At 44.7% G+C, this 16,579-nt stretch overlaps 1 protein-coding gene across 1 annotated transcript in view; it reads right to left on the bottom strand.

Moving 5' to 3' along the window:
• edar (ectodysplasin A receptor) overlaps positions 1-15,128 on the bottom strand; it is a 28,238-nt gene extending 13,110 nt beyond the window's left edge. The window contains exons 1-4 of the mRNA XM_076161882.1: positions 14,910-15,128; positions 4,156-4,231; positions 2,520-2,642; positions 250-431 (exon numbers count right to left, since the gene is read on the bottom strand). Of these exons, the coding sequence (XP_076017997.1) occupies positions 250-431; positions 2,520-2,642; positions 4,156-4,206 (356 nt within the window). The 5' untranslated portion in view covers positions 4,207-4,231; positions 14,910-15,128. The remainder of the gene's footprint in view (positions 1-249; positions 432-2,519; positions 2,643-4,155; positions 4,232-14,909) is intronic.
• Positions 15,129-16,579: the final 1,451 nt, after the last annotated feature.

The following is a 16,579-nucleotide window of genomic DNA, read 5'->3' as shown; positions in this document are numbered from 1 at the left end:
GTGTGTGTGTGTGTGTGTTATAAATAAATAAAGCTCTGTGTGTTTACTTTCTGCTTTCAGAGGATCAAAGATGTTCTGGTGCCTGCCTGCCTGCCTTTCGCTCTGTCTGCCTGTCTGACACTCACAGCAGCAGAGGAGCACCAGAGAAATCCTCTTTGAAGTAAGTACCCTCTTAAGTACCCTAGTAAATGTGTGTGTGTGTGTGTGTGTGTGTGTGTGTGTGTGTGTGTGTGTGTGTGTTTTAAGTACCCAGGTAAACACGGTCCACACTCTGCGTCGCTGTCAGGCGTTCCTGCTACGAGCACCGTGGCCCTGTAGAGGGCGTCGCAGTCTTTATGCCGTCTGCAGATCTCATATTTTCCTTTGGAGTATTTTCCCTGTGGACACGGCACGCAGGCGAAGTCGTCGTCCTTCACACCGTAGCCACAGGTCTAAAAGAAACACACACAAACACACACACAGACACATTGAGTCACACAGATTCACTTACAGACTCAAGTTTGGTCATCAACGTCAACATTTCTTCTTCTTGTCAAGTATAATGTGTAATGTTAATGAGATGAGTTGTGAGCGTGGCGCAGAAGCACACACACACACACACACACACACACACACACACACACACACACACACACAAATACACACATCTGTTTTAATCCATAACCTTAACAAATCTGGCAACCGCTTTTTAGACGACAAAAAAGTTATACGATTGGTCACAGGGGTCCTTTTGGTGTGTGTGTGCGTGTGCGTGTGTGTGTGTGTGTGGTTTTCCATGCCTGGTTGTGTTTAGGATGACCAACTCATCATTCTGTTTTCTAGCACAGATTTTCTCTCATCTACGCATTTTAATTTTGCACAGTGGGAAGGCAGAATAACAGGCCACACACACACACACACTTTCATCTTCCGTTTGTCTCTTTCTTTGATCCGTCGATTAAAAGCAAGTCTGTGCCCTTTAGCTTTGAGCAACACAGACATGAAACACACAACAATCCGCTCCATCTTCTCTGTGTGGTTGAAGCCAAATTTTGGGTTTTGGAATCATAGCTATATTACACATATCTGCTTCTGTTGGAGTGAAATCTCCTGTGTGTGTGTGTGTGTGTGTGTAATAAACAGGGACGTGGATGAAACCTAGAATTACCACCAAACGTCCCAGCTGTCTTCAGACTTCAGGATCCATTTTTGATCGTTGTAGCTGCTCGTTATATCAAAATAAGTGGATAAATCTGCTAAATGAATCTGATTTTGTTGCCTCAAGATGGAGACGTGTGTTTGCGTTCATGTAATCCAGCATGGAAATGTAATCCAGACCTAATCTGGATGCAGGAAGTGCATTCACAGGGTTCTTGGACGTCTTCATGACTGTGTGAATGTGTCAAAGCTTCCCTCTGTGCTCGTGCTTGTGTTTGTGTGTGAAGTGATCACACACTGCGAGTCGGGTTTGAAGTCTGCTGTGATAGGGAACACTGTGGTTATCTCGTGATTAAAAGGGTGTGAGACTGAAACACACTTACATACACACACACACACACACGTACACACAGAGGCAGGGAAAGTTTGGGGTTAGCAGAATAACATGTGAATTACAGAGCGGCGACAGACAGACAGAGGGAAAAGTGCTCTGATCTGCTGCTCTGCTCGCTCTTCTGTCATGTTTTAGTTTGATACCACTCTGAAGTTATCATCTAAGAGGAAGACAGGAAAGAAAAGGCCAACAACATACTCATACTCACACCGCACCTGACCTTTAACCTTTGGGTCACTAGAGTGCAGCCTTACAAATGGAACGTCAACTAACACTGATCAATAACCAATAAGAGCATTTGAGTATCATAGATGAACCCATAAGATTGCAGTAGGAGTAATTCCAGTTTTTGCATCACATTAGTTTTTGTTATTACTAAATAGAACAAAAATGGAATATATGTATAAATGCAAATGCAGGAAATATGATTGATGAATGTGTGTTGCAATGTGTGTGAGTATGTGGACACCTCTGCTCCCTGCTCCACCCACGCACACACACACACACACCTGATAGATCAAATCAGGAGCAGAGAGATGGAAAGTAGGCGGAGCTATTAGGTGCTGAGGTGACGGGTCGAGAACCGACGAGTTAATGCCTAATTCCATCTCATGACAGTAAATCAATCGAGATCAAAAGGAATACTTAAAATAAATAATGTGTGCATAGACACTAACTGGATTCCTGGAGACAGAGTGTGTGCGTGTGTGTGTGTGGAAGGGGCGTGTCACCCTAAGGTGCTCAGTGAGGCTCTTTGCTCTGTTTGCTTTGGCTGTCAGAGGCTAAATCGCTGTGACTACTGCTCATCATTCACCCCCATGCATTCCTTCACACTGAACGTCTGTATGTGTTTGTGTGTGCTTGTGTGTGTGTGGTCTGGGTCAGTCAGTCAGTGTAGTGACCCCTGCTGACAACAGAAGGGAACACCTTGATTTGTTTACAGGTGAGGTTAAAGGTGTTTGATAGAAGGTGTTCCCGTGTTTCTCACCATGTGTGGCTCCTGTCCTGGCTGGCACTGAGGACAGGCCTGGCAGCTGTTACTGGTCTGGTTGAAGAACTCGTACTCTCCACAGTTGGAATACTCAGCGCCAGCAGACAGCATGCAGCACACCTGGACACATACAGACAGACAGACAGACACACACAGACAGACAGACAGACAAGGAGATGGAATGAGCTGCATATCTTTATCATACTGTATTCATGAAAACAAAACATGACAGGCTCACACCGACACACACACACTCTCCATCTGCTGCTGTAATTGAGGTGTATAAATGTCTTGCTCATGGGCACTTCAACAGTGAAAAGAGGGGTTGGGTGTTGGGACCATTTGGATGAAAACAATATTAATAACCATAATTGGTAATATACTGTAAATACACTATGGAATGGGAATTAGTGAAAGATGCAGAATTTGGCAAATATATTTTTCCTTCCTTGATAATTTATAATTCTAATATATAATTGCTTGCCTTTTAAAAAATATTTATATTTCTATGTATTCAAATATTCATTTATTTTAGGTTTGTTTTTCCAATATGATGAGAAGTACATTTGACTAAATACAGGAAGTAATAAATGAGTAAATGGGTAAATGATGAAATCCAGTCAGACGTGTATTTGTTTACTTCTTTCTCTGTATCCATTTACTGCTGAACAGTTATTTACAGCAGATCCCATTTTTAATAATAGACCAGCATCACATTCAAATCCATTTAGCAGGATAAACACACAGCAACACCCTGCACCGTTTCCTCATCTGCCTGTTAATTTGAACTAAATTATGAATTAAATTCCCAATCATCAACAACAGCAGTGATGAACGTCTCTCCTGCTGATTTACTGGGGAACGGAAGATCTATAATTCCATCAGCAGGAAGCAAGAAAACAAGGAAATAATACAGAAAACATCCCCATCACACCCCCACATCCTCCTCCCCTCCCTGTGTGTGTGTGTGTGTGTTCACGTCCCTGTCTGATAGCTGTGTGACGTCCTAACATTCACTACATGTTTAGATATTAAACGAGCTGCTGTTCTCCATGATGTATGTATGTATCTCGTATAAATCATGTTCCTGCTCAGACAAACTTGTGTTAATTGGGCAGTCGCCAGCGTTACCATCGCCTCCGCAACGCGCCGAGTCATCCGCTCCACAAATGATGACTATAGGCATAAACTATTGTAGGTTAGGCGATGGCTTACACGCAGAGCGGCTTAATCCATCTGTTTCTTGCTTTTCCTCACTAAGTGCTTTGGTGTCGGCCAGCACGGACACAGTGTGCGAGTGTGTGTGCTGAGAACGGCCGAGTCTCAATATCAGAACAAGCTGAGAATCTCTGTGTTGGTCCTCAGATTGTAAAGATATCTGCTCTCCAACAAAAGGCGCAACGGGTGACTAACTGATACAAGTGCTGCGGCGTCGTGCAAACTGTTGTCACGGAGCGCCTAAAGTCTGGGTGCTGTGGATGGGACACACATGGGAGGGAGGAAAGTGTGTGTGTGTGTGATTCTGGATTGAAGAGTGGCGCTGGGAGGGGAAAGTGCAGATGAGGTGAGGCAGAGGAGAGGATACGGATGGTGAAGGAGGAAGAGGAAGGAAGGAGTAGAAGTCAAAGTTTACCAGTAATGAGGACAGAAGCGTGGACTTCATCTGACTTCTCCTCTCGGACATTTTGACGTCTTCTTCCTTTGGGAGACTGAAAGAGAGAAAGAGAGAGAGAGAACGTCATACTTTCCACTTTTATATACTCGGGGCAAGTATTAGTCGAAACAGCACAATCATGCATATAACCAGTCCTGCCAACAGTAGTAATGTGTGTGTGTGTTGTCTGTGTTTGTGTGTGTGTGGCCCAGTGATTTCACAAAAACACGTCGTAGCTCATAAGCTTTTGCTAGCCGAGCATTCCTCAAGCTCATACCTGCTCACCCACATCACCGCTGGCTCGCCCAGCTCACTTGGATGGAGGTGACATCACTCCATCACAGCTCATTATCTTCCTCTCTCCATTATGTCTGCGTCGCCCCGGGGCTCCATTCTGTGTCAGAGCCCAAGCAGCTCCCAAAACGCCCGTAAATCAGCTGCGGCGGTGCCAACGCGCTACGTCATCTAAATGTTACCGCTATGAATTCTCCTTCAGTGTGATCGAAAGTGACAGAAGTAGTAGGGATGGATCACGATTTGGAGTTTATAACATCTAACACAATACCTGATGAGTTTCCACGTAGCTGAGCTCAATTGAACACAAACACGCCATTTAATGAGCTGCACATCACACACACATACACAACACACACGCATTGTGCGTGATTCTAACACCACCATCTTGCTTGTTTTAGTCGAAACATCACTGCTGAATATTTTCCAAAGCCTCACACAGGTTTTTCATTGTTGACTGTGTTTCCCCCACTGCCTTTCAGTGTGTGTGTGTGTGTGTGTGTGTGTGTGTGTGTGTGTGGTCTCTGTAGCAGTGCAGATAAGACAATTCTGAATGAAAGCAGCATTGTCTGCTTTGTAAAAACATGTTGCATTGTGGGTCTTGTGTCTATAATTGATTTTACCTCCAATCGACAACTAATTACACACACACACACACACACACACACACACCATGGAATCACTCTGCGTTAAAGAAGAAACCAAGTGACCGAGCGGGAAAATGTCTTTGGTGGACAATTAGGGCTTCCGTGAATCTGTGTGTGTGTGTGTGTGTGTGTGTGTGTGTGTGTGTGTGTGTGTGTGTGTGTGTGTGTGTGTGTGTGTGTGTGTGTGTGTGTGTGTGTGTGTGTGTGTGTGTGGCAATGAGGCTCGCAGACAGACGAGCGATTTCTCATTTGATAATTACAAAGCTACGATTCAAATCATCCGTCTCTCTGCTGAACATTATACTCACAGCTAAATAATATTTTAAGTAATATGTGTGCACTTTGAATTACTAAGTACAACAAACCCCAAACACTATGTGCACCACCTTCACACACACACACACACATGCACACAATCACACACACAACATATATATACGCAAACACAACCTTCACTGTAATTACTGTTATTAAGCACATTTCTCATGGAGTCTCTTTGAAGGTATGAAACAGCAGGAAAGAAAGAATGAAAGAAAGAAAGAAAGAAAGAAGAGTTGAAAGAAGCTTCTATAGATGCAAATGGTGCAGTGAAAGTATGTGTGTGTTTTGTTTTTTATTCTAGGCTGCATAGGGGCTCTGTGACACTGCAACCATGCATCTTACCCGCATAATACACACACACACACACACACACACACACACACACACACACACACACACACACACACACACACACACACACACACACACACACACACACACACACACACACACAGAGTTGATTGGTGCAACGCAGTTTGATCATTACATATTTATCTCACATCTCAGCTGATCAATACTGGAGGTTTTCCAAGGAACTGAACTTTTAATCTACTTGAAAGTACAGGCAGTATCAAAGTATGTGTGTGTATGTATGGGTGTGTGTGTGTGTGTTCCTATCTGAAGTCTGAATCTGTCTGTCTGGCTCCAAACCTCTGATTTCACTCTACCATGTCGCCGCCTTGAGTGAAAAACTTTCTGATCTTCAGCGACGGCTAATTCCCCCACCCCGAGGGTTAATTACAGCCTACACACACACACACACACACACACACACACACACACACACACACACACACCGACAGAAACACAAACACCTACATGCAGGCCTACAAATACACACAGACTTGGCTTCTGAAGCATAGCACAGACTTGATTGCGCATGTCCTTGTGGTGAGACCACAACTGTGTGTGTGATTGTGTGTGTGTGATTGTGTGTGTGTGGGCGCCTGTGTGCCTGCATTTGTGTGTGTGTGTGTAGCATTTTTTTTGGAATCAGGAAATGAAGAAGCTGCCAAATGACTGCGGACTCCCTCAAGGCTACTCATTATCAGGTTAAACTGCACACACACACACACACACACACACACACACACACACACACACACACACACACACAAACACACACTGAAGGAGCTGTGTGTTTGAAGAGCTCTTCCCTCTGACACTCTTCCTCCTCGCTGTCTCTCTGTCAGGGCAGGTCTGAGGTCTGAGATGAAAGTCTGCGGCCCCACAGGGGATTAAGCTCATAATGGCACAGAAACACCTCCACTCTCCTCAGCTGTGTCCTCACTGCAGAGGAGACAAGTGGACACCAGTGGGTGACTGTGGCCATACTGGGCAGCTCCTAGTGTGGGGTCAAATGCTCTCTCTCTCTCTCTCTCTCCCTCTCTCTCTCTCTGTTATTCATCATTGCATCTGATTGATCCTCTTACCAAACAGCGGGAAACCCAATATTAGTTTCCACATCGCTGCAGGAAGATTCATTCTGCTTCATTAAAACCAAATGCACAATAACAAATCCGCCCGACCTCAAACATCCAAGCAATTCGCCTAAAGCTCTAAAAAAAAAAAAAACTCTTACATTTGTCTCCCCTGGCCTACAGTGACAAGTTTAAGGCTTTAATACGCTTTAAAGACGTTCAAAGAAGCTTTAGGTCTGTATTGATATGGACTGCAGCTACATGTGACAGGCAAATTTGACAGATTAGGTGAAGCCATTATGGGGATATTTAGTCCCTGTAGGTGAAGGGAGAGGCTAGGACGGAAATTCCCACAGGAGATCAGCCTCACTCTCACACACACATACACATACACACACAGAGAGAGAGAGACAGGCGCGTATTTACTAGACTCCTTCCTCTTAACTCTTAATTCTCTCTCCCACTCTTCCTTGTGTGTTTGGCATGGAGGTGCATTCTTGGGAAAAGGGAGCAGGAAGTTGCTGCTAGTCTTTAAAAGGTCACGCCTGTATCCGACTGTCAGGGTCAATTTCAACATTTAAACTTGTTTAGACAAAACAACTGACAAATCCAGGAAGGTTGGACACTTTCTGCTCCACTGAAGTTTAGATTTAGCGCTGAACACTTAAGACCACATAAGTCATCACAATTCCAGGCCTCTGAACACTTCTTCAGCACCTAAAAATCCGTCCTTGTACGTTCCCAAATGTTAACCGGAGTTCTACATCGGCTCTCCTTCGCGTTTTTCGATCTCTGGATTCCATACGGAGGCAGCATACAAGTCTGTACCTGAGATGTCAGTCATGCTACACAAACGCTTAAACAAATTCTGACACGGTTTGCCTGTAAGTGATTATTCCAAAATGTGAAGTGCGGCATAAGAGCCGACACACAGACCTGAGGTTTGATCCCCTGCTTTAGCTAGAGGTGGCTGTGAACACAAACAGTGTTGTTGTGGGATGGAAGCCGGCAGAGTTTCTCATCTTTGAGTATTCGTAGGTATTGGATGTACATTTTTGTTTGGTTTGATTCCGACAGGCTGCTTTTGTTCTTGTTCCGTGTTTTTCTTTAACTTAAAACTGGTGGTTGTCAACAATTTACACAACTTGACTCCCAGTCCTGAGACATCGAGCCAACACACACACACACACACACACACGATCAGAGCCGATTTGAACCTCGTCCGTCTCTTAATGTTTACGTTGTGTTCAAAGGCTCACGTGTCTGGCATGTCTGTGTGTGTCTGCATGTCCCACACACATGTCCACCATGTGAATGTAAGCGATGACTTTCCTTCTCAGATCCTCTTCGACACTGAAATTAGCCTCCAGATCTCCTTTTTTGATTCCGATCAGTCCGGCAGAGAAGCCTCGTGAACATATGTTGTTCATTCTCTGGCTGAGCTCTACACCAAACCAGTGTGTCTTTGGCCTTCTAGTTGTTGTTGTTCCTGTCCCCCTTGTCTCCTTGATTTAATTCCGGGACTGGCGTCGCCTGTTTGAGTCTTCCTCCTTGCGTTTCCTCCTCCGTGTCTCCGTCTCACAGATGGATTGCGCTGCAAATGGTTTATCGCCGCCGGTCTTTAACCTCATGAAGGATTTTCATTACGCCGCCTCTTAATGACTTTCCGATTAAGTAATGAGCCAATCCAGGGGCCAGTGAGCCGGGCCAAGAGGCAAAGCGATGAGGAAGATGAAGAGGGCTGTTACGGCACTTTGGTGGGCTCATTGCCAGCCTTTTATTTCTGATGACAATCAAATCAGCGGCATAATAAAGCGGAGGATCTCTGTCATTCTGCCTTTGGTATTTACATGAGAAACATCTGCTTCTCATCAAATCCAGTTTCTGTCTTTTCTTCTGTTTCATCTATTATCCTCCACTCCGCTCCCCCGGTCTTCTTGTGTCTCCTCATGTCTCCTCATGTCTCTGCTTCTCTCCTCCTGTCTCCCCCGTCTTCTCCTATCTTCTCCTGTCTCCTTATGTCTCCTCATGTCTCTGCTTCTCTCCTCCTGACTCCCCTGTCTCCCCTGTCTCCTCCTGTCTCCTTGTGTCTCCTCATGTGTGCTCTTGTCACCTCCTGGCCCCCCGTGTCTCCTCATGTCTGCTCTTGTCTCCTCCTGTCCCCTGTCTCTGGCGATTTCACGTTCTGATGACCATTAAATGACATTTAAGTGGAATTACAGACAAAACATGAGATCACATCAGAATAAATCCGGGGTAATTTCCTCTCATAGACCTCATAGATCTCCAGCTCCTGATTGTGATTTTGATTCACAGCGTCTTGATTTGATTCTATTCTTCATCCGTTATATCCTCCAGTTTGCTGCAATGTTTTATCTTGCAACTAGCCTCAGTTTTGCCGGCCTCACTCGTTGTCCTTTTTGTTTGCGAGAGAGACAAAATGTGTCCAAACATCTGGCGGAGAGGCGCCGGAGTCAGAGCCGCCGTTAGGTCATCCAGGCCTGCCAGTAGCAACCCCTATGGACACGGACCAGAATAAACTAAATATAAGCATAAATGTGGCCCAGCATTAGCTCACCAAAGCACCAACATAACCAGAAACACTCACACACACTCACACACCCACACACCCTCGCACACGTAATCCAACTGCTCCAAGGCCGTAAACACGTTCCAAAGCCAATCAATGCTGCACTGAGGGCTCTATATATTCCGGAAAAAAAAGTCAATTATTGTCGTGTTTTTACGGGCCAGAGCTCAACCTGCCAAAGCTCAAACACATGTATCCACTTCGACAACTCCAAACTCTCCCCGTGTGTGTGTATGCATGTGTGTGTGCAGGGAACATTTAAAGACCCTGCAGCTTTTGAAACGCAGCAAACCAAACAGCAAATCCACCAAACTCACTTCATTCACCATTAATGTCACATCATCCACAGTCAATTTGATGACAAACCAACCAAATCACTCAAGTATGACATCATCATCTGTTGACAACCAGTGTTACAAGAGACCGAAGATTCATTCAGACTCATTTCTTCTCTCTTTAACGACGAATTGGCCTTATTTACGTTTTCTAGTCCAAGCACTGGACGGTTTCGCAGATGGAGACAGGCAAAGTCTTCTACTTCCCCCTTTAGGCTTTTCCACAACTGGAGCCAAATCCAGTTATATGTTGAGCAAAGGGTTTTATTTTAAGGAATAAATGGAAGGAGCCTGGAGCGGCGTCACATCGTGCCTTAAAAAAGCCGCTCCTGTCAGATTCACGGATTCCTGTCAGGCCTTTTCCAGCCTCGTTAGAGTTAAAATTAGTGTGGATTTCATGCCATCCCTCATCCATATGTCTACTAGGCCTAATTAGCATTTTGTTGTTGCGATATTTCGGAACTTTCCTTGATTTTTTTACTCGAAAAACCTCAATGGAAACGCGGCCGATGTTGCCACATGTTCTCTCGTCTGGCTTTCAAGAATAATTCAAGAGCGCACCGACTGTTTCCCTTTCTTCTTCTGAGGTGAATTAAAGGAGGAATGTTGCTGCTGGCGTTTCGGTCTCTCATCTTTCTGTGATTTGGAGGCGGCTGGAGAGCAAAGTGGAGGGGGGGGGGGGGGTTGACGGCGTGGCTGTCAGTCAAAATCAAACCAGCCGGCTCTCACCTTCAGCGAAAGTCTGTCAAAGGCAAAACTGTGAACGCAATGAAAAGCAGACACACGGCGTTGAATCCTTTCATTCAACATTACGCTTCTCTTCCTATAATAAGGGGCGGATCAGTGGCGGGAGGGAGGGGAAGTCGAACTCGGGGTCGGTATACGAGCCTTCAAGCTTCACTTAGCGGGAGAGAAATGAGCCTGAAGTTAATCAGATCAGTGATGAAAGTGATTTCCCCCCGCTGAGGTTACAAGTCGGGGAAGCAAATGGAAACCTCAAACATTTTGCCCTTCTTCCTCCGCGTGTGTGTGTGTGTGTGTGGGTGTGTGTGTGTGTGTGTGTGTGTCCATTTCTCCCCATAAAGATTCGTCAGAGGAAGAATGATGAACGGAACACACAGAGAGAGAGAGAGAGAGAGACTCAAATATCAGTGAACTATGGAAAGAAGGAAGTCGGTAAGGAAGTTTTGTTGAAATGACATAATAGAACAAAGTATTTAATTTACTATAACAAATGGAGATGTTTGTACGCAGGAAATAAGCAATTCTCTCTCGTGATGTTGATGCTGAGCTTCATCCATGACCACAGGACTAAATGAGGTGTGTGTGTGTGTGTGCGTGCCTTGCCTTCATCTCTCTTCATCTTTTGATTGCTTTAATTACAGACTTACTGTCAGTTTCCCACTCAGTGCTCAGGAAAAACAAACTTTTAGGGCACATGAAAAGAAGTCTCACACACACACATACACATACACATACGCACACACACACACACACACACACACACACACCTATCCCAACCCCAGTCAATCTACTGTCAGTTTCCCACTCAGTGCTCAGGAAAAACAAACTTTTAGGGCACATGAAAAGAAGTCTCACACACACACACACGCACACACACACACACACACACACACACACACAAACACACACACCTATCCCAACCCCAGTCAGTCGTCCCTTTGATTCTCTGCCTGTTGGTGCTCTGTCTTTCATCGTCGATCTTCCTGAACCATTTTTTCTCTCTCTCTCCCTCTCTCTATCTCTCTCTGTGTGCGTGTGTGTCCATTCTGAAGGCTCACTTCCTCACAGTCCTCTGCCTTGTGGTCTCCCTCTAACAACTGAGGTCAAGCAGTGGCAGAGCATCACCCCGCTAAGGTTCCTTTAGGGTTGCTGTCTTAGAATGTTTGCAACACATCAAAACACATTTAAGAATGTACAATATGATGAGGAAATAGGCTTTCACACACACATACACACACACACACGCATCGTCTTTTTAAATAATCTGACATGCTCCCCTCGGCATCGCATTTTCCAACATAAACACAGTTCATTCAAACATCAACAGCTTCTCTGGCACTTGCGTCGACTTTTTTTTTTCTATTGTGCTGCAACTCTTGCTCTGTTATTGCATTGCAATGTTTTAACTGCCTTTCTTCCTGCTTGTTGCAAAACCCCAAAGCCCCCTCCTCTGATCTGAAGTGAACTCCAAGCAGAAGTAAAGTCAGGTCAAACGATTCGCTTTCATTCTTTCCCTATTCTTTCTTTAGATTTCGATTCTTTCGATTCTGATCATCTGCAACAGAAACACCAGCGTTCATCCATTTCCTTGTATTGCTTCAAACTCCCACGTGTTCAAACTCCCACGTGTCTCCTCTGATACTCACTGCTTCCTACCACAATAGTGAGCCAGGAGTCTGCCGATTCAAAAAGTGGTCAAACTAACCACTGATGAGAGTAAATAGGTCAAACAGCAGCAATACAGCAGGAGCAAGCAGAAGCAAATTGCATGAAAGACTCTAAGCTTCTCCCTGGCACACACACATCATCCAGGAATTGATGATTAACTGAATAGATCCCCAATAACAGGGATTCTTAAGTGGACCCAAATTAGACCGCAAACCCCGCTGTGATTAGCCCGTACGGTCCCTGGGGCCGGCGTGGGCAGACTTAACTGTTGGATTGCTGAACTTGTCTTCAGCCAGCGCAGGGAAATAACAGTGCTGAGCCTGAAACCTGTGATTACTGAGGCTTTTTCTTTCCTTACATGTTGCTCTACCCGCGATTATTGCTCGCAAATGAAGATATAATGTCATTTAACTGCCTGTCATTGTTGCCGGGGACCTCCGGGGAGAGGCCCTCAAGGAGAGCCAGGAGAGCCACTTATTTAACAGATACTCGTCTACGTAGTCATCATATTATAGAAAATTAGGAAAGAAGGATGGATTTGTGTTTAGCGAATGTCTGAGTGGAGAGAGTGGAGACGTGTTCCAGAGGCAGAAAGAGACAGAAAGAGACAGAATGAGCCTCATATGTGGACAATCTGCCTGCAGCACCTGGGACGCACATGCTCAGCACACTGATACAGAATTAAGATAACAAGAGTTTTCTCAATTTATAGCCAACGTTTCATCGGAAAGATATTTCTTTGTGTATTTAGGGAAAAGCTGTCAGAGTTAATCAGTGCGGTACGTTAAAAGAAAAAGTACATTTACAGCGACTAGACTGAATAGATTAGCAGACGTTTCATTCACGCTCCAGGTCTGTTTAAACATCACTAATTAGTTATTATCATTAATTGTTCAACTCTTATGATCTTTCTGTCAATGATCAAAGTGTGGAATTGAACCTTTTCCACCGATAATACCCTAAGAAAATATGTAGATTTATACTCCTGCAGTAAATATGTTTGTGGTCTTCAGAGTGATATTTTGGTATTTTTGCTGGCAGAATTCTTCCTTCTTTCTTACAAACCGGAGTCTTCATGCTGAGATTCAATTTGCTAACGAGCTGCGATGACTTCTGTTTACTCGACATGACGTTTTAAGTCAAATGTTTGTCTTTAGACTAGTGCGAGGCTTGATGAGCTTTTCAAGCATGGAAGGCCTCTGGAGGTCCGTGAAGGAGTGTGATCTCTGGATGGGAGTGATCAGCAGTGACATCTAACATAAATCTCCAACATAACTTTCACCAGGAAACACGAGAGCCTTTCTCTTTCTATCACGTCAACTCCAAACTCAATAGAGTCATTGTGGGAACGCTGCTACGGCGCTGCAAGAAGTGACAAACTTACAAGTAAATAAATCATCCGCTCACTTCAGTCTAACAGCGTGATGAAGACTACAGACGCTGGCTTTGTAGGTTTTTCTACCTTTATCCTCTTTAATCCTCAGACGCCATATTAACGTCTTTTGAAGATGAGTTACAGTCCCCCCCACCTCTGTTTCTTCTCTCTCTCTTTAGCCTTTCTACCTGTGAACATGAAAGAGTCTATGGCAGCGGGGAAGGGCTACACTGGGGGCAGGGGGGAGCGAGAGAGAGAGAAAGAGAGGGAGGGAGATAGCGATAGAGAGATAGAAGGAGCGAGAGAGAGAGAGAGAGAGAGAGAGAGAGAGGGATATACACGGATTGATTTCCATCTCCAGCAGCTACAGTTCAAAGCCAGCCAGCAGACTTCAGAGGCTCGGCAGGACCCAGCATGTCCCCAGCCGGGCCAAGCTGCCTGTCTGCGGGCAGGACTTCCCCCAGGGGCCCCGGGGCCCGGGACAGCCAGGCGGCACCGAGAAAACAATTATGCAGACGGCAGAGAAAAAAGTGCAAGGTCACACATGCACATACACCACCTACTCTCTCTTTCTCTCACAAACACACACACACACACACACACACACACACACACACACACACACACACACACACACACACATACCAAAATAAAGCATCACACACTCCTTATTTACCTGCACAAACATGATCACCAGCAGCTCATTCATAACTTAAAGCCATCACGTTAACTAAAATCCAAACAATCAATCCATCAAAGGAGACGTCACACAGCAGCTTCAGGCCTAACATCTAGAACCAGACATGTAAGGAATAAGATTCCACACAGAGATCAAAGTAAAGTACATACTTCCAGGTATGATGGAGTATTGTTGTTGTACAAAGAGAACTCATCTATTGTGCAATGTGTATTTCTGCATCTAGATTACATTCACTTGAGTGCATTCTACCAAACTTTTACAATGCACAACGCTGCACATCTGTAATATAGCAATAATGTAAATATTATAATGTACTTCATGTAGAATTGAAATGCACAGATGAAACATTTAGCATTGTTTGTATGTTGTATGATCTAACAGTTAAGTGAAATCAGTCAATCTGTGGTGAATGTGACATTTCTTTCTACTTCCCACGGCTATGTTTTATTCTAGAACTCCCATAGAAATAAGCATAAAGAATAATGCGTATTTTTCTAGAGGTAAAATTACACTTAAGTACATGTTTGTGTGTCATAATGTGAGCTCAGGAATTTCCCTCAAGTCTTGCAGCAATCTGTCCCTGCATTCCAGAGAGGAGCAGCAGCAGCGGCGGCGGCAGGAGACAGGAGGCGTCTTACCTGCGGCTCAGAGGGGGTCTGCTGCCGAATCGGTCCAGGCGATCCCGTAATCAGTCCCCGCGGTGTCGGTTGAGCATCACCGTGGGCCCGTGTGAGAGTTTAGCGGGTGTGTGTGTATGTGTGTGTTTGTTTGAGCTCCAGCGCAGGTCCAGGCTGAGTGTCAGTCAGCCTCCCCGGCGCTGCGTGTCGGAGGCTCCGCTGGCTCCTCCTCCTCCTCCTCTCTCCGCCCTGAACGCAGCATTACCGTGTCCAGGTAGACTGTGCCGAGGGGGGGCCCCCACGAGTACCACGCTGCGGGACACGACGCAACTACGCCCCCTGGTGTCCGCGCGGAATAGCGGCGCGTATAAAAGACCTGGGTAAGAAAGTAAACAACCATCACGTGGACATTCAATATTACAACTACACCGTCATCACCGAACATCAAGAGACCAACCTATACAAGTCAGTAGCAGTAACTTGAAGCAGGAGTAGCAAAAAATACAACTGTAGTATAAAAATCAATGATTTGCTTTACTAGTTAAGTAGTAGTAGTTGTAATAGTTTTTACAAATATAGGCAAACAACTCTTACCACTATTCATCAATTACTTCTAAACTTCTACTACAACTTTTACTTGTATAACTACTCCTACCTCTACTCCTACCAGTAATAATAATACTAATCTAATAACAATAATACTAAGGTAGTTCTACCTTATCTTAATAATAATAATACACAACTACTGTAACTTTTCTGCCTCTTACAACAACAACTACTATTACCACAAGTACTGTTCCAATAATTACAACAAGCACTACAGCAAGTACAGTTTCAAACACAAACACACACACACACAAAGTGATAGTGTGCGATGGCGATGTGTGAGTGCTGTCTGGGACTTAAGTCGGCCACCTCCTCTCTTTCCGCTGCTTCTCCCTCTCTCATCCACAGGAAGGAGAGATGAAAGCGTAGAGCTTTAAAGCTCCGGGTGTCCTGTAATTACTCACCGTGTCTCTCTTATGTTCTTCCTTCTGCTCATCTCCCTTAACTTGTTCCTACTTTTTTTCATCTCATTCTGCCTCTTTTTTGGTCACTCTCACTATTTCACCATCTTAACTTCTCTATCCTTCCTCCTCTGTCACTCTCTGTCTTTCTTTCTGTCTCTCTCTCTCTCTCGGTCTGTCTCTCCCTTCTCCTGTGGCTGATCAGTGTTGATCCAGAAGCTTCCTGACTGAGAGGAGGAGAGGAGATTAGATGAGAAGAGAAGGGGATAAGAAGAAGAGAAGATGAGTTTTGGTGAGAGAATGATAGCTGCCCTGGCACAGACCGGACAAAAACAGGCATTAAATAAAACCTGTACTTGATCTGACAGATGGTATAAGACAAAAACAAAAACAGGTCTAAGTACAGGATATGCTGAGATCAAACGCGTTTCTCCAAAATAAAATATTAGCTATGCTCAGTTGAAAAGAGGCGAGATCCTTTTTGATAAAGCACAGCGTGATCGGGGGAAGATTAGCTCTGATACGCTGCAATGAGATGAGGGAATCTTAAAAACGGCACATTAGGTCGGATAAGGTCAATCATAAGAAAAACAAAGGTCCATCCCAGAGGGGAAATCACAGAAATGAATCAAACCAACAACAAATAAGCTTTTATGATGAAGAACAGCATCTATGTGAGGAAAA

This window comes from Genypterus blacodes, unplaced genomic scaffold, assembly GCF_046128005.1.
Source record: "Genypterus blacodes isolate CSIRO-AG114 ecotype Tasmania unplaced genomic scaffold, CSIRO-AGI_Gbla_v1 ptg000118l_1, whole genome shotgun sequence".
NCBI classification, from domain to species: Eukaryota; Metazoa; Chordata; class Actinopteri; order Ophidiiformes; family Ophidiidae; genus Genypterus; species Genypterus blacodes.
Note: the sequence above shows the minus strand (reverse complement) of the source record. Positions and strands in the feature narration are given on the sequence as shown.